Source organism: Somniosus microcephalus, chromosome 18 (genome assembly GCF_052327205.1).
Source record: "Somniosus microcephalus isolate GS21.2 chromosome 18, FLI_Smic_1.0, whole genome shotgun sequence".
In the NCBI taxonomy this organism is placed as follows: Eukaryota; Metazoa; Chordata; class Chondrichthyes; order Squaliformes; family Somniosidae; genus Somniosus; species Somniosus microcephalus.
This window is the reverse complement of record NC_141004.1, coordinates 68796334-68814616: the sequence shown is the minus strand read 5'-3', so window position 1 is coordinate 68814616 and position 18283 is coordinate 68796334. Positions and strand designations below refer to the sequence as shown.

The 18283-nt window shown below is 47.5% G+C and overlaps 1 protein-coding gene across 4 annotated transcripts in view; it reads right to left on the bottom strand.

Moving 5' to 3' along the window:
- The window catches only part of sycp1 (synaptonemal complex protein 1), a 698098-nt gene that overhangs the window by 334304 nt on the left and 345511 nt on the right, over nucleotides 1-18283 (bottom strand). For all 4 annotated transcript variants that reach the window (XM_086011629.1, XM_086011633.1, XM_086011630.1 and 1 more), the window contains exons 13-16: nucleotides 9537-9721; nucleotides 9160-9227; nucleotides 348-409; nucleotides 96-212 (exon numbers count right to left, since the gene is read on the bottom strand). In XM_086011629.1, coding sequence (XP_085867755.1) covers nucleotides 96-212; nucleotides 348-409; nucleotides 9160-9227; nucleotides 9537-9721 — 432 coding nt within the window. The remainder of the gene's footprint in view (nucleotides 1-95; nucleotides 213-347; nucleotides 410-9159; nucleotides 9228-9536; nucleotides 9722-18283) is intronic.

Below are 18283 nucleotides of genomic sequence, written 5' to 3'. Positions count from 1 at the left end.
GCCCGTTTTCGGTGGATACCGAATTTCTAGGCCATATTTGATATTTTGCTACCTCAAATTATTGGGACACAAAGATATAGACATAGAAAACTAACTTGTAAGTCACTTCGTATTTTCTTTGCTGATTCTAATTCTCCAAAATATTTCCCTCTCTCTAATTTTTCACTCGTCAGTTCTTCTTCTAATTTATCTTGAGTCTTTGTTTTGTTTTTCTAAAAGAAATCAAATAAAAAAGAGATATACATGTGACTTGGAAATCAAAGAATTGTAATTGCAAAATTGACAGCTTTACTCCGAATATGTATACAAATACAAGAATGATATTGTGAAGTTATTTTAAAGATTACCAAAGCCTCTGTTAGCTGGTTAAGCTTCAATTCGTTTTCAATCTTAAGTTGTTCCAATTCCCCTGCAAAAAAATCAATAGTTTTTATTATGTGATTTATTTTTAAAGATTTAAATAAATACTACTGGCGCCCCCAAAAAATTAGCGCCCCCCCCCCCGGCTGAAATTCACCGCTAGCACCCCAAGAGGGAGGCGGGACGTTACTGGAAGCGCCCCGCCTCCCTCTTGGGGCGCTGCGAGTGAATATTCACAGAAATCACAGAAACCCCACAGTGCAGATAGAGGCCATTTCGGCCCATCGAGCCTGCACCGACACATATTCCACCCGATCCCCGTAACCCCACGTATTTAATCCCCTAACACTAAGGGTCAATTTTTATCATAGCCAATCAACCTAACCCGCACATCTTTGGACTGTGGGAGGAAACCGGAGCACCCGGAGTAAACCCACGCAAACACGGGGAGAATGTGCAAACTCCACACAGACAGTCGCCCGAGGCCGGATTCGAACCCGGGTCCCTGGCGCTGTGAGGCAACAGTGCTAACCACTATGCCACTATGCCACCATATTGTGGTGCTTCGTGCCGCAGTACTGCAGGCCTTCCTCCCCTTATTAAAGGGGAAAGGCCTAGCGCAGCGCGACCCTTGCCCAGCTGGGCCACCAGAGATCGGAGTGCTGGCAAAAGAGCCCGGCACGCAAGAGGAGTGCCGGGCTCACGAAGCGCAGTCGGCACCCCGTGGGGGGGGGGGGGGGAATGCAGAGGAGGCTGGGGACAGCAGAGGAGGCAGGTGCTGGCAGGCGGCCAGCAACAAAAATGGCTGCCCAGCACCTCCCTTTTAATTTGCGCCGCCCCGGCCACAGGTAGGCCCCCCCTGACCCCGTCGGACATAGCATCCGGCGGTATGTCAGGGGGTGCTACCGAAGATCGCGGTCGGGGAGTGAGTGGGGAGCTGCACATGGCAATGACATCATCGCCGGCGGCGCAGCGCTGCGGGGCACTAACGGTTACCGCCGCCGCTAACCCCCCCACAGAATTTCGCAGGAGGCGTTGGTGGCACTTTTCTGCCCTCGCAGCGCTTTCCTATGCAGAGCTAGACAGATAGCTAACAACTTGATATCTTCCCATAAAAATCACAAGGCTTGACTTTTCTTGTAAAGCTTTACTGAAAGATTCTTATTGTAAAACTGAAATACAACACAGAAATGGAAGCACACATTAGTATACAAGTGCATAACTGATATGCATACACAAATTTAGGTACGCCTACGCAACACAGTACATTTGGCATGTAAATTACCAAACACGTGGAAACACAGCTTACTGTGAATATACATTTAGCAAACTGGAAGGCATTCTCTTTAAATTAGCCCTGTACATAGTGCATCAAAATACAGCTACTAGTTAACCAGCTAGACAGAGAGCGAGCACTTCACGGCTAGCTGTGTAAGTTTGCTTACAGAGAAAAGTTACAAACTAAACATTTTCTGCAACATACAGTGTACACTAATCATCTATAACATTCTCAAGTACTTACAGACAAATAATATCCAAGACTCAGGCATGGGAACAATACAACTTCTCAGAGCATGTGCCGCTGTAGGTCTGTAGTTTACTTTACTGCACTTACTGTGCTTTACAGCACTTTACTGCACTTTTACTGCAGTTGCTAGGTACCAAATAGCCACTGGGTGGCAGCACACAATGGGAATCAACCCAACTTACTCAAACCCCTGAATTAACTGGAAAACTAACATAAATTGCTACAGAGAGACAGCACAGGCACCATGCCCAGGCGCTAGTTGCTTTGCGGGAGGCGCAAAGCAACTGAATTTTTAGGCCAGAGAGTTATAACGACACAGAAGGAGGGATTTCGGCCCATCGAGTCCGTGCCGGCTCTCTGTAGAGCAAACTAGTCAGCCCCATTCCCCTGCTCTATCCCCGTAGCCCTGCAAGTTTATTTCCCTCAAGCGCCTATCCAGTCTCCCCTTAGTGTCTCCGTTTCCACCACTTCCGTCGGCAGTGAGTTCCAGGTCCTCAGAACTCGCTGCGTAAAAAAGTTTTTCCTCACATCCCCCCTCTATCTCTTGCCCAAAAAATTAAATCTGTGCCCCTAGTCCTTGTATCATCAACTAGTGGGAACAGCCTTTCCCTGTCTAGCCTATCCAAACCCGTCATAATCTTGTACACCTCTATCAAATCACCCCTCAACCTCCTTTACTCTAATGAAAACAAATCCAGCTTTGCCAACCTGTCCTTGTAGCTAAGATCCCCCATCCCCGGAACCATTCTGGTAAATCTCCTCTGCACCCTCTCAAGGGCCTTCACATCCTTCTGAAAGTGTGGCGACCAGAACTGGACGCAATATTCCAGTTGTGGCCTAACCAGCGCTTTATAAAGGTTCAGCATAACTTCTCTACTTTTGTACTCAATACCTCTATTTATGAAGCCCAAGATCCCATATGCTTTGCTAACCACTCTCTCAATATGTCCTGCCACCTTCAGGGACCTATGCATGTTAACTCCCAGGTCCCTCTGTCCCTGCACACTATCTCTGCAGCCACCTCTTTTAGAACCCTAGGATATAAGCCATCAGAGCCAGAGGATTTGTTGGCTTTTAGTCCCATTAGTTTCTCAAGTACTTTTTCTTTACTGTTATTAATTAATTTAAATTCCTCACTCTTATTAGCCCCTTGGTTCCCCACTATTTTTGGTATGCTTTTGTGTCTTCTACTGTGAAGACAGATACAAAATATTTGTTTAAAGTCTCTGCCATTTTCTTATTCCCCATTATAATTTCATCTGTCTCAGTCTCTAAGGGACCAACACTTACTTTTGCTACTCTCTTCCTTTTTACATACTTGTAGAAGCTCTTACAATCTGTTTTTAAATTTCTTGCTAGTTTAAGGAACTTAAGGAACACAAGAACAGGAACAGGAGTAGGCCATTCAGCCCATGGAGACTGTTCATCAATTCAATCAGATCATCACAGAATCACAGAAACCCCACAGTGCAGATAGAGGCCATTTCGGCCCATCGAGCCTGCACCGACACATATCCCACCCGATCCCCGTAACCTCTACACCAACACATATCCCACCCTATCCCTGTAACCCCACGTATTTAATCCCCCTAACACTAAGGGTCAATTTATCATAGCCAATCAACCTAACCCGCACATTTTTGGAGTGTGGGAGGAAACCGGAGCACCCGGAGAAAACCCACGCAAACACGGGGAGAATGTGCAAACTCCACACAGACAGTCGCCCGAGGCCAGATTCGAACCCGGGTCCCTGGCGCTGTGAGGCAACAGTGCTAACCACTATGCCACCGTGCTGCCCATGGCTGATCTGAAGCTCAACTCCATTTATCCATCTTTGATCCATATCTCTTGATACACTTACCTAACAAAAATCTATCAATCTCAGTTTTTTGGGGAATACGGTTCCAGATTTCCACTACCCTGTTTGTGAAAAAGTGCTTCTTGAATTCACTCCTAAATGGCCTGGCTCTAATTTTATTATTGTGCACCTTTGTTCTGGATTCCCCCAGTAGAGAAAATATTATTTCTGTATCTACCCTATTGAATCCCTTTATAATTTTAAACACCTGAATTAGATCACCCCTGCACCTTCTAACTTCAAGGGATTACAAGCCAAGTTTACACGACCTGTACTCATGATGTAACCCTTTAAGCCCTGGTATCATTCTGCTGAATCTGTGCAGTAACGTCTCTAAGGCCAATATATTCTTCCTGAGGCACGGTGCTCCAAAACTAAACACTGTACTCCAGATGGGGTCTGATCAGGTCTCTGTACACCTGAAGCAGAACTTCCTTCCCTTTGTATTCCAGCCCCCTTGAGATAAAGGCAAACATTCTTTTTGATTACTTTTTGTACCTGCACTAGCTTTTAGTGATCTGTGTACCTGGACACCCAAATCTCTTTGCTGCTCCACAGTTCCTAGTCTCTCGCCATTAAAAAAATATTTTAATTGTCTTTCTTGGATCCAAAGTGGATGATCTCACACTTCTCATGTAAAATTAAGGCACATGGGATTGGGGGCAAGGTATTGGCTTGGATAGAGAACCAGTTGGCAGACAGAAAGCAGAGTTGGAATAAACGGGTCTTTTTCCGAGTGGCAGGCAGTGACTAGTGGGGTACCGCAGGGATCGGTCCTTGGACCCCAGCTATTCACAATATATATTCATGATCTAGACAAGGGAACTAGATGTAATATCTCCAAGTTTGCAGACGACACAAAGCTGGGTGGGCGTGTGTGCTGTGAGGAGGATGCCGAGAAACTCCAGGATGATTTGGACAGGTTGGGTGATTGGGCAGAAGCATGGCAGATGCAATATAACATGGATAAATGTGAGGTTATCCACTTTGGTGGCAAAAACAGGAAGGCAGATTATTATCTGAATGGCAATAGATTGGGAGAAGGGGAAGTGCAAAGAGACCTGGGTGTCCTTGTGCACCATCGCTGAAGGTAAGCATGCAGGTGCAGCAGGCGGTTAAGAAGGCAAATGGTATGTTGGCCTTCATAGTGAGAGGGTTTGAGTACAGGAACAAGGATGTCTTGCTGCAGTTGTACAGGGCCTTGGTGAGACCACATCTTGAGTATTGTGTGCAGTTTTGGTCGCCTTACCTGAGGATGTTCTTGCCGTGGAAGGAGTTCAGCGAAGATTCACCAGGCTGATACCTGGGATGGCAGGAATGACGTATGAGGAGAGATTGGGTCGATTGGGCTTATACTCGCTGGAGTTTAGAAGATTGAGAGGGGATCTCATTGAAACTTATAAAATTCTAACAGGACTGGACAGACTAGATGCAAGAAGGATGTTCTCGATGGTCGGGGAGTCCAGAACCAGGGGTCACAGTCTAAGGATAAGGGGTAAGCCATTTAGGACTGAGATGAGGAGGAATTTCTTCACCCAGAGAGTGGTGAACCTGTGGAATTCTCTACCACAGAAGGCGGTAGAGGCCAATTCATTAAATATATTCAAGAAGGAGTTGGATATATTTCTTCAGGTATGGGGAGAAAGCAGGGACAGGGTACTGAATTTGGATGATCAGCCATGATCGCACTGAATGGCAGAGCAGGCTCGAGGGGCCGAATGGCCTACTCCTGCTCCTATCTTCTATGTTTCTCCAGATTGAACTCCATCTGTCACATTTTTGCCCATTTACTTACTCTGTCTATGTTCTTTTGTAACTTCCTTCTCCCATCTACACAATTTACTCTGCATCATAACTTAATGCCATCTGCAATCTTGGATATACAACTCTCTATACCCTCTTCCAAGTCATTGATATATATGGTGAAAAGCTGAGGCCTCAGTACAGATACCTGGGGAACACCACTTGTCACATCCCACCAATCAGAGTACATTCCCTTTATCCATACTCTCTGTCTCATACCTCCTAACCAATTACTAGCCCACGTCAAAAGGTCACCTTCAATTCGGTGCGCTTTTACTTTTGCTAATAATCTCTTGTGCAAAACCTTATCAAATGCTTTCTGGATGACAACAGGTACAACATCCACAGAGATTCCGTTATCCACCATGTTAGTGACCTCCTCAACCAGATTAGTCAGACATGACCCACCCTTCACAAATCCATGCTGACTGTTTGATCAGGTCATACTTGTCAAAGTGGTGATGATGGATTGCAGTAACTTCCCCACAATTGCCATCAGGAGAGCTCAATTATCATTTTTTAAATATATAACAGATAGCATGAATATCTTAATTTACAACAGTTAGTGTTCTGAAGGAATTCCAATTACTACAATTATCACTGTCAGTGTTCTTGTTTTGCACATGATTAATATTTATATTAGGGTCAATTCAGCAGTTCGGCCAAAAAATAGCATGTGTTCTTGGCGTTCCTGCACTGTTTGAGCGAAAGGCTGCCCTGCGGGATTCTACAGGATCATTTGATTAATTTAAATATACTCCCTGTGTGTTTTTCCTGTATGAAGAGTGTTGTTGCACCTGGAGGTGAGGAGTGTGGAATTAGGAGCGGTTGCACTCTTAAAGGGAGGTAGCAGTTTTTGTTAGAGCCTGAGGAGTTTATGGACATACGTGCTTGCAACAGGTCCCAGAGCTTCCCCCTACAGCAAAGAGAGTCTGGACGAATTATTAGAGGAAGTGGTCCTGAAGAAAGTGGCAATTTTTGGGCAGGAAAACATCCTCCAAATAGAGCCAGTGTACAGCAAACATGATAAGAAGTGGAAAAATACTGTCTCCTCAGTGCATTGTTTATGGTAGCAAATGAGAAAAGGGTCTTCAGACTGAGAAAAAGTGCCAACTTAGGGAAGACTAATGATTGCCCACTAAAAGCAAGGGGATGGCTGTACTATGCATGCACTAAGCACTTAACCCACAGTATGCTGCCACATCTGCAATGCAGGCTGCAAACTACTGGCCTCACATCTCACTTTTTCAACCTCCTACATATTTGAATATGCACTTCCAACTTGGTTGCTGTCTAAAGGATAGGTTTCCTTTCAATCACACAACACTGCAATATTTTCTCATCAACTCATAATATAGTATGAAGAACTACTTGCATGTTCTCTGCTCATCCTTTCATACCAGGAGCAAAGAACATCTCATTGAGATGCCTCTCCTGTAACCTCCTAATATTAAAAGGTTTATTTCCTCTCTTTTCAAAAGAGAATATTGCATTTTATCATCAGCAGTGAACACACCTTGGTAGATGAACCAAGCTGTGACGTCTCACCAACTATGAGGACAAGGCTCTCCAAATAATTGGCATGGAGGTCATTGAGGGAGTAGATGAGAGAGCTTTGTGGCTTTGCACCAGCCCAATAAGGTAAGGGTTTGGTTTAAATCCTTTTCTTTCTAGCACAACACTCAATTTGTGACTACAAACACCCACATCTTCCAAAGAACCAGTGACCTTGCTACTGTGTGCACAGCCATTTTCTGCATACCCTATGCTAACCCATATTCCCTTTCTCTTTCTGTGAGATGAGGACGTTGGAACCAAAGAGGAACAGAAAACACCCTCATCACATCAACATCCATTGGGCAGCCCAGCTCCTACAAGCACCCGTCTAGATACAACCACTTTGATAGGGATGCCCAGGATGGTCCACAGGATGAAGCACTGACCGCCAGAGAGGACCAAGCAGAGGAGGGTACAGATGGGCCGCAACAGGAAGAAGCAAGGTTTAGGGTCAGCTGGGCATCTGCTGCAGGAATAATTGATTTGTACATTACAGGGACTGCAGACCAAGCTGCATTCATTAATCAGCAGAAGCTCTTTGTGCAGTCCTTTGATAATCTTCAGAGCCCCTTGCATGGAATTTCACAGTGCATACAGCAGCGTTGCTGTAACATCTGGGTCAGCATGCTGAACCTACAGAGCACCATGTAGCAATTGGCAACTCCAGAGCATCTGTGGGATAAGCCCCCCAGGACTGAGTGCCCATGGTGCAATCAATGAAGGCCTACACTCTTGGGAACTCATCAGAAGTGCTAGTTGTCTCTCAAGTTAAAAGGAGCAGGAGAGCAGCCTCCGGGAACCTGCCAAGTGGACCTGGTGGGTACGCTTTGCCAGTGGCTGCCAAAATCACCATTGCCCTCTATTTCTTCGCCTCTGGCTCCTTCCAGGGATCTGCAGGAGATATCTGCAGAATCTCACAGTCTGCTGCCCACAAATGCATCACTCAGGTGACCAATGCCATGTTTGCCAAGGCCGGCAATTGTGCGCATTTTGCAACCAATGAGGCCAGTCAGAATGAGCGGGCGCTTAGCGTTGCAGCTCTGGCTGGCTTCTCACAGGTCCAGGGAGTCATCGATTGCACACATGTGGCAATCAAGGCGCCCCCAGTTCACCCTGGGGTCTTCATCAGCCGCAAGGGCTTCCACTCCATCAATGTTCACCTTGTATGCAACCACAAAAGGATCATCATGCAGGTGTGTGCAAGATTCTCAGGCAGCTGCTATGATGCTTTCATCCTGCACCAGTCCACCGTGCCTGAGCTCTTCGGATCTCAAAGCAGAGTTAACGGCCGGCTCCTTGGAGACAAGGGCTACCCCCTGAAGACGTGGCTGATGACACCCATTAGAAGCCCAAACAATGAGGCCCAGGAGAGATACAAGCCACATGACCATGAGAACTGTCATCAAGCAAGCAATTAGAATGCTGAAGATGCGCTTTAGGTGCCTGGACAGATAGGAATAGGTGCACCTGCAAGGTAAGTACACATGAGGAGTGATGTGCTGGAGTCGTCTTGGGAAGAGAATTTCCCTGCAGGCCCTTACAGAATGCATCATCAGCTCTAGGGAGGCATCACTTAAGCGAGGTATAGCCTTGCCACGTTGGAACTCCATTAATTCAGTTGCTTCCTCTGTTTCCCCACCTGAAAAATCCTTCAACTTTCATCTTCACAGGGTCCCTTCAAATATTTCAGCTGAAGTAGACCCATGCATGTTGTTATCACTAATTGTTCGGGAAACCTGGAAGTCAGATGCAAATGCAGTGGCTGGGTTAAAAAGCTACTGACAGACGTGCTGCAGCTACTTCTGGGTTTCCCACACGCTACCGGACACTCACCCCGCCCCGCTCCCAGCGCGTCAGCAGGTAAATATTCCGGCCAAACTGTCAGTAAACAGAGCAGAATATATGTTGACTGCAAAGCCAGCTGGTTACTGTAATAACTGTAATGCACATGTGAAGCAATCCTCCTGTGTATTCAGATAATACTAGAATCCTGAGATGTAAAAGATGTTTTTACCCCACCCAAATAAACATTCCACAACACATTCTAAATTACCTAGTGCTATAGTCTTTTTTTCCAACTCCAAAGAAGAATCCTGTAAAGTTTCTTGAAACTGTTTGGATCTGTTAAAAAATAATACTGAGTTTAGAGCATATTCTGAAGATTTATTTTAAAGATGACAAATTTATAAGCTTGTGCATGATATCGCTCTTTAGATAGCTTATTCCACAGAGACAATATTAAACAAAGCATCAATCATATCTAAATAATCACATTTAGTTGATCAAACGTAATACACTTAGTAAAGTTAGGATGGTTTGCCAAAGTCCATCTAAATAGTTAGCCAAATACATTTGTTGCAGATTTTTCACCTTAGGAATATAATTATTGAAAAAATATGAAGCAATTTTTGTAGCATATTTATTTGTTACCTTTGTTGTTCTGTTCTGAACGATTCTTCCAAATGTTCAACTGTATTTCTAAGCTCAGCAATTGTTGTTGTACTGTTAGATGTAGCCTTATTAAATTCTTCAACTTTGGTTTCTTTTTCTCTAGTAACCTGAATGATAATCTTCGTTGCATTTTCTAACTCTTCTTCAAGAGACTTTTGAGAAATCTAATCACAGCAAACAGAATAAGCATGTCAAATTAGTACTGTAATACCATTTTCACTATAAAATTGTCATTTAATCAACATAATTCAGCAAACAATAGAATCTCATAATTAAAACAAAACAGCATAGGTTCTTTTGCAATGCATTGTCACATAAACCACTTTCTGCCACCAGTTGGTATAAGTGAGTATTTGCCACTAACTGCTAACCCTTGTACATCTCTCCTTTTTCCAGGTCCATCACAAGACCTGAGCCGAAACAGCTGAAGCAGAGGAAGAACAGCACAGTCGTCTGGAAGATGCACCATCAATCGTTCTTGCCCTTCCAAGCACCAGCTCATAAGTTGGCACCTATGTACATTAGGGAATCAGAGGGAGATTCACCGAGCATAAGTGAACACGTGCAAAAGCAGGGGAAGAGATCAGCCCAGGATCCAGCTCTCTTGAGGATGAGTTCGCATCCTAGCACTCTGTCAAGGATGTTAGGAGCAGGAGTAGGCCATTCGGCCCTTCGAGCCTTCTCCGCCATTCAATATGATCATGGCTGATCCTCTATCTCAACACCATATTCCTGCTCTCTCCCCATGAAGATGAAGGCCTAGAAATTCATTGACGACACTTTTGGGGCGCTAAAGTGGGGCGTCCGCTAAAGTTAGCGTCCGCCTCCAAATCTAGGCCACTTCTCCGATATTCATTAGCTTCGCCCTACTAGTTCGGGCGAGCGCTAAAACTGCTGTTGGACGCCTTCTTTGGGCGCTAAGCCGGAGGCGGTGATCGATAGCGCCTAGGCCGGGCGCAGCGCAGGTGCGGCCATCTTGTGACTGACAGCAGACACCCTGGCGCCAGCCAGCTCTTAAGGGGGAAGGGTCGACTGTGTCTGCTGCCACGCCCTGGATAGTGGAGCCCTCCAGCTAGGCCTGAACACTGCTGCTGAACCCAAATAGCGCCTGAAGACATGGAGAAGGCCCGTGAACGTGCGCAGCGCTTCTCAGAGCGTGATCTGAGTGTGCTGCTTGCTGCTGTGGAGAAGAGGCGCCATGTTTTGTACCCGGACAATGGCAAGAAGGCGACGGTCCGCGTCTACAGGAGAGCCTGGAGGCATGTCGCCACCAAGCTGTCAGCCAACAGCGACGTCCCCAGGACCGGTGCCCAATGCCGCAAAAAGATAAATGACCTCACACGCATTGTCAGGGTGAGTACCCTTTCCAATGACCTCCTCATCCTTGCATGTGCACCTCACATTATGGGCAAAGGGACCTGAAAGCTCTAATGGCCAGCCTTCATCCAGCAGCTATGGCACAGGCATGAGCATCAATTGCACATTCTGCACTGAACACACTGGCCAAGCTATTCCACCATGGGAGGCAGTGCACACCAGTTCATGGCGACACACTGGCCAGGCTATTCCACCATGGGAGGCAGTGCACACCAGATCATGGCGACACACTGGCCAGGCTATTCCACCATGGGAGGCAGTGCACACAAGATCACGGCGACACACTGTACTTAGAGGCCGTCCTTTCTCTTGCAGGCCAAGCTGGCGAATAATCGCAGGAGCCGGACTGTGACCGGGGGAGGACGACCCCATTTCCAGCCACTCACCGACCTGCAACATCGCGTGGAGCGCCTCATGTGTCGCCGGGTGATTGGGCCCGTTGCATGTGGAGATGCCGACCCTGTTCTGGGAAGCAATGGTAAGGACATCACCTTTTGCACCTCTCTCGTCCCACTTGCGCATCAGATCTACATCCTTTGCCACTGTCCGACCAATGCGCTGAATGCCACCACTCATGCATCCCGCACTGACGCTGTCTCCTCACTCTAAAGCTACTCTTGTGCCTTCCTGCTTTCAGGTGGTCAAGAGGAGGTCCCTCAACTTGCCAGTGACAGACCCTCCGAGGAGGAGCAGGAGGAGGAGCAAGAGGAAGGCGGCCCATCAGGGGAACCCTCAGCCGCGGCCACCCAGGCCAATGTAGGGGACACGTCTTCCCTGGAGGGCAGCGTGGCGGAAGTTGTAGTGTCCGTGTGTAGATAAAGACACTGAAGACAGGAGTTGGTTCATAGGTATTTACTAAGCAAGTCTGGGGGTGGGTTCTAAAGGATATACACAATACACAGGCTTATATAGCCCAAGTGACAATTACCGGCATTACGCACACCTGGGGCTCTTAAAGGCACATACACCACAATTGCTCTTAAAGGCACATACACCGCAATTCCTCCCCTTCTAGCTAACTAGTACATCATATTTTAAGTAATTATTAATTACATGTTATATGCAAAATAATATACATTGCTGTATTAATTAATTATAAGTTAGTCTCTCAGGAGGCTTCCTGACTCGGTCCGGATAACGCCTCGGGGGTGTAGTAGTTTCTGGTGGTGTAGTAGGTTCTTCTGGCAAGGCTGATTCGGCTTGAAGGCCAGTGTCAGGTTCATCGGGTTCCAGTATCACCGGATCGGAGGTAGATATGGGTATCTCTACTTCATCGTTAGATGTATAGCGTGGTGGTGTAGGTTGTCCCTTTTCGGATGACTTGATGATTTGGTCAGCATGGCGCCTTATTATGCTTTCTCCGATGTCCAGGGTATACATCAGTGGTCCTAGTCGTGTGCAGATAGTTCCAGGCTGCCATTTCTCGGTACGGTAGTCCCGGGCCAAAACCGGTTGGCCTATCTGGAAGGCCTTAGTTGGCCTTTCATTCATGCCCTGAAACTGCCGGTTCTCCACGTCCCTTCGGATGTTGGGCTTGACCAAATCCAGCCGGCATCTTAGGTTTCTATTGCAGAACATCATGGCGGGAGTTTGGTTTGTAACCATATGTGTTGCATTCCTATATGCAAATAAGAAGTTATCCACCTTGTGCTGAAGTTTTATGTCTTCATTACCCATGGCCTTTATGGCCTTCTTAAAGGTCTGGACAAACCTTTCAGCCAATCCATTGGTGGCGGGATGGTATGGGGCGGACGTGTAGTGTTTACCCCATTGTTCTTTAAGAACTTTCTGAATTCTTCGGACACAAATTGCGGTCCATTATCAGAACATATCTGTTCCGGCAGCCCATTCCTGGCAAATATGGTCCTTAATACTGTGATGGTTTTTTCCGTGGTGGTGGAGGACATCTTTATTACCTCCGGCCACTTGGAGTGTGCATCAACTGCGATTAAGAACATTGAGTCCATAAATGGACCAGCAAAGTCGATGTGCACCCTTTGCCAGGGAGATGAGGGCCACTCCCATGGATGTAGAGGGGCCTGTGGCGGAGCATTTTGGACCTTCTGGCATCCTAGGCAGCTCTTGGTCATGTCTTCGATGTCTCCATCGATACCTGGCCACCATACAAACGCCCTAGCTAGGTTCTTCATTTTCACTCCACCCAGATGCCCCTCGTGAAGCTCCTTTAGCACTTTATCCTGGAGTTTGGGTGGAATCACCACTCTGGATCCACACATCAAGGTTCCTCGGCACACTGACAGCTGTTCTCTTCTTTGCGAGAATGCTGGCAAGTGGTTCGCCATGTGCTGGCCATCCCTTCATTGTTAAATCGTAGACCCGTGAGAGAGTAGGGTCATTTCTGGTCTCCCTTTCAATGACAGAATTTGTCACCGGTAGACATTCCACTATGGTAGAGTGGAATATCTCTACTGGGTCTACTGTAGGTGCCTCTTCTATCGTTGGCAACGGCAGGCGCGATAAACCGTCAGCATTCCCATGCTGTTTTGACCCTTTGTATTCAATGTTGTATTGGTGTGCCCCTAGAAAAAGGGACCACCTCTGTAGTCTTTGTGCCGTCATAATGGGGACACCTTTCTTAGGGTTGAATATGGAGATGAGGGGTTGATGGTCAGTCAGCAAGGTAAATTTTTGTCCGTGTAGGTAATGGTTGAATTTCTTCACTCCCCATACCAGGCTGAGTGCTTCCCTGTCTATCTGGGAATAGTTACGCTCAGCTGAGTTCAATGAGCGTGACGCAAAAGCTATCGGCCGTTCCGAGCCATCAGGGAATCTATGGGACAATACCGCTCCTATGCCGTAAGGGGATGCATCGCACGCCAGTCTGATTGGTAGTGATGGGTTGTAATGAGCCAAAACTTTCTCGGATGTGATTAAGTCTTTACATTTATGGAAGGCACGTTTACAGTCTTCGTTCCATTTCCAAATCACTCCTGTGTGTAGAAGATCATTAAGAGGATGTAGAATAGTTGATAAGTTCGGTAAAAATTTATGATAGTAATTTATTAATCCCAGGAATGACCTCAATTGTGAAACATTTTCAGGTGCTGGGGCTTTTATAACTGCTTCAATTTTTTCAGCTGACTTATGCAACCCTTCCTTATTAATTATGTGGCCACAATATGATATCTGATTTTGGAAAAATTCGCACTTGGGGCGATTTGCTCGTAGGCCCCGTTCTTTCAGCCTAGTGAGCACCTGCTCCAAATTGGCAAGGTGCTCGTTGTCGTTTTCTCCTGTTATAAGGATGTCGTCTAGGTAACACTGAGTCCCCGGAATCCCTTGCAGGACTTGCTCCATAGCTCTTTGCCAGATAGCTGGAGCTGATGCTACTCCAAAAACCAGTCGATTGTACTGGTACAGGCCTTTGTGTGTGTTTATTGTGAGATACTTTTTAGAGGTCTCCTCAACCTCCATCTGTAGATATGCCTGTGCCAAGTCAATTTTTGTGAAACGTTTTCCTTCGGATAGTGAGGCGAAAATATCTTCTATCCTCGGAAGAGGATACTGTACCGTGTGAAGAACCGGGTTTACAGTCACCTTAAAGTCCCCACAGATGCGAATTTTTCTCTGTTCCTCAGAGTTATTTTTCAATGCTTTTTTCATGACTGGAACGATGGGTGTTGCCCATTCGCTCCAATCTATTTTGGATAATACGCCTGACTTTTCCAAATTCTCCAGCTCTGCCTCGACTGCTGGACGTATTGCGTATGGCACCGGTCTTGCCTTAAAATTTTTTTGGAATTGCTGCATCTTCCACTTTTATTGAGGCGGTGATGCCTTTCAAGGTTCCTAGTTTCTCTTGAAACACTTCTTTGGCGTTGGCCAAGGTGTCTTTTAATCGTTCAGGTATGATGTCATCCTTGTTTTTTTCCTTACTGGTCACCGTCAGTGCCTGAATGGAGTGCCAGTCTAAACGTATCTTCCTTATCCATTCACGTCCCAACAATGGTGGACCACCATCTTGTAGAATGTATAAATACAACTTTTGTATTTCTTTGCCGTTGTATACCACAGGCACCTTTATTTTTCCTTTGGGGTATACTTTCTGCCCCGTATATGTTTTTAAGATAATGGATGTGTCTTTTAGAGGTATATGCGAAAATAGCCTCTCGTAATCTCGTCGATTTATTACGGTTAGAGCTGATCCTGTATCTAGCTCCATTTTAACTGGGGACCCTGCTATTATGAGGGTAACTCAAATGGTCTGGTAATCTTCATTGGCAATTACATTATGTAATTTGAGAGAGCTTAGTCTCTTGTTCCCGGAGTCGCTATCGCTCTTCTGGTCTTTGGAGCTACTGTCCATCATCATTTGTACCTTTCTGTGCTTTTCCTTATTGATTCTTTTCCCGTTAGTGGATTTTTTATTTTCAGATCGGCATACACGTGGAATGTGTCCCATCTTTCCGCATCGCCTGCATGCTTTTTCTTTGAACCAGCAATCCCTCTGGTCATGGTTGGATCTGCCGCAGCGATAACATCTCTTGAAACCCCGTGTCATTTCATGGGTGCCGAAGTCCTGTGGCCTTTGCTGTATCTTTGCCGCTCCTATTGCACTGAAAGCCTTGTCCAATGTTAAATCTTTTCCAGAAGATACCTTTTTTTGTGTTTCTACACTTAGGGGATCGCAGATGAATTTGTCTTGCAGAGAATCTGCCAGTCCTGCCTCGAATTGGCAGTGTAGGGTATCAACAATCTCCTCAAAATTCTTGTCCATCGGTTCGGCTGGAGTGATTAAGTTGCGTAACAGCTTGTATGTTTCTGCGCCCATTAGATCCAGAAGCACTGAAGCTTTTTTTTCATCTTCTATTCCATTTGCGGTGCAAAACACCTCCACTCTTTCTACATATGTGGTCCAATTTTCTATCTTGTTATCAAAAACATCAATATTGCCAAAGTTAGGCTCTGTTTCGTTATCAAAAGCATCAATATTGCCAGACTTAGGCATTTCAAAAAAAAAATGGCGCATCCCGCGCTTTTTTTCTCTCTCTGTAGCAACAATATGGCGCTTCCTGCGCTTTCCCGCCGCTGCTACCGATAACAACACTGTTTTACTGTGGTTTCCGTTTATTCGCTGTTGGAGACTCGTTCCCGACGGAGGTCTAAACGCTGACCTGCTTGCCGCGCCGGCCGTCTCCCGAGTGCACCCTCCCAGTCCGTTATTGCTTGCCTCCGATTTCGCTGCCTGTCTCAGCTGTAGAGCCTGACGCTGGAGCCCCAGCCTGACGCCCAGGAAGGATTAGCGCAGTACCTGCCACCAGCTTGGCCAGCTGGTGAAACCACAGTTTCTATAACTTCCTTGAGTCTTCTGGACGCTGGAGGAATCGATGTCCTTGAGGTGCTGCCGAATTGCAGGTAAGTCCGTTTCCACTTCGTCGCCACTGTAATGTCCGTGTGTAGATAAAGACACTGAAGACAGGAGTTGGTTCATAGGTATTTACTAAGCAAGTCTGGGGGGGGGGTTCTAAAGGATATACACAATACACAGGCTTATATAGCCCAAGTGGCAATTACCGGCATTACGCACTCCTGTTGCTCTTAAAGGCACATACACCACAATTGCTCTTAAAGGCACATACACCACAGAAGTGTCGAAGGGGAGGGGAGCTCCTGGGACCTGCGTGCTGCAGAAAGGCGGGAGGGGGGTGGAAGCTCGGCGGCCTTCTCCCCAGAGGGGGGATGCGTCGGAGGGGAGTCCAATTGCTGGGCCCAGCGGCCTCCAGCAACGCAGGAAGGGTCGGGCAGCTCGGCGGCCTTCTCCCCAGAGGGAGAGTCCGGCCTCCAGTCAGGAGATGCTCTTCGCCGAGGAGATGGAAGGCCTCGAAGACTTGTCCGCGGACTCGGAGCGCCGGCACACGGAGCTCATGGCGGTAGTGTCACGGTTGCCTGAGTCCATCGATTCCCTCTCTCGGAGTGTAGCCGAGTTCGGGCCCTTAGAGGCCACCAGTCGGACGGAATACCGGGCAGATCTTGCAGCGACTGGCCAGGTGATTAGTGGTGCCGTCCAGTCACTGGCTGCTCTGCTGCGGGCAGTGAACAGGTCAACACGGGCACTCACTGCTGCCACACTCGCTGTGTCTGCCAGGCATCGCCAGGGCACCCGGCGCGCTGCAGCAGCACATCGGTCTGTCCCTCGGCAGATTGGTGCGCATGCTGCAGTGCTGGCCTGGGCGACTGCCAGTGTCTCAGGCGACCAGCGAGCGCCTGCCATCCGCCAGCTTGCCGCCATTCCTCCAGCCGCCACTGCCACTCCCCCAGTGGAGCTGCCAGGAGCTGCTGCAGCGACTGATGCTGGCCAGCCACAGCTGCAGCAATCAACAGCCGGCTGCTCGACGCCCAGACCTCGACTAGGCCGACCCCCAAGGGCATCTGCCGTCACGACATGTGCCCCTCAGGAGCCTGCCCCCAGCCTTGCAGCAGCCAATGGCCTTACTTTGAGGCGGAGCAGCAGGGCGGGCAGGGGCCAGCCAAAGATGGCCAAGGCATCGCCCTAGCAGGCCAAATATTCGAATGTGTGGCCATTTGTGTTTGTTTCTTGAGGCCGAGAATTGGATGTTAGTTTTTTGAAGGCCGATGATGTGGTTTGTTTTGGACGAAGGCCGACAATGACGGCTATTTTAGTTGCCCTATTTTGTTAATCCTCCCCAGGTTGTGGGAGCGAGTAATGTGTTTGAGTGTTTTTTGTGGGTTTCCTCTGTTTTTGGTATTCATGTGGGAAGGGCCCAGAGTTTGTACAATAAAGCATTTTATTTATTCACATTGTCCATGTTTGATCTTTGAAGTGTTTGTTGCCTTAACCGGCTGCGGGCTTGCGGAGCGGCTGCAATCATGTTCTATCATTGGCGCAAGCCATTCCCTGACAGGGGGCCTAGAAGTGACGTTCAATAAGCCGACGACGGGCGACCCTTGGACCTTGTGCGTCCCTCCTGGGCTGGTACTCCTCGTCCTCGTCGTCCTCATGCTCCTCCTGCTCCTCCTCCTGAGGTGGTGGTCCAACGTGAGGTGGCCGTGCCTGAGTCCTGCGGATAGCCAGGTTGTGCAGCATGCAGCAAAAGACGACGAATTGGGAGACTCGATCCTGCGAATACTGGAGGGCTCCCCCGGAGCGATCGAGACAGCGGAACCGTTGCTTGAGCACGCCGATTGTTTGTTCTATGAGGTTCTTCGTCGCTTGATGGCTCTCGTTGTATGCCTCTTCAGCAGGGGTCGTGGGCGCGCGGAGCGGGGTCATGAGCCAGGTACACAAAGGATAGCCTTTGTCCCCGATAAGCCATCCTCTTGGGGGAGGCTGTGCCTGGAACATGTCAGCCACAGTTGTCTGTCGCAGG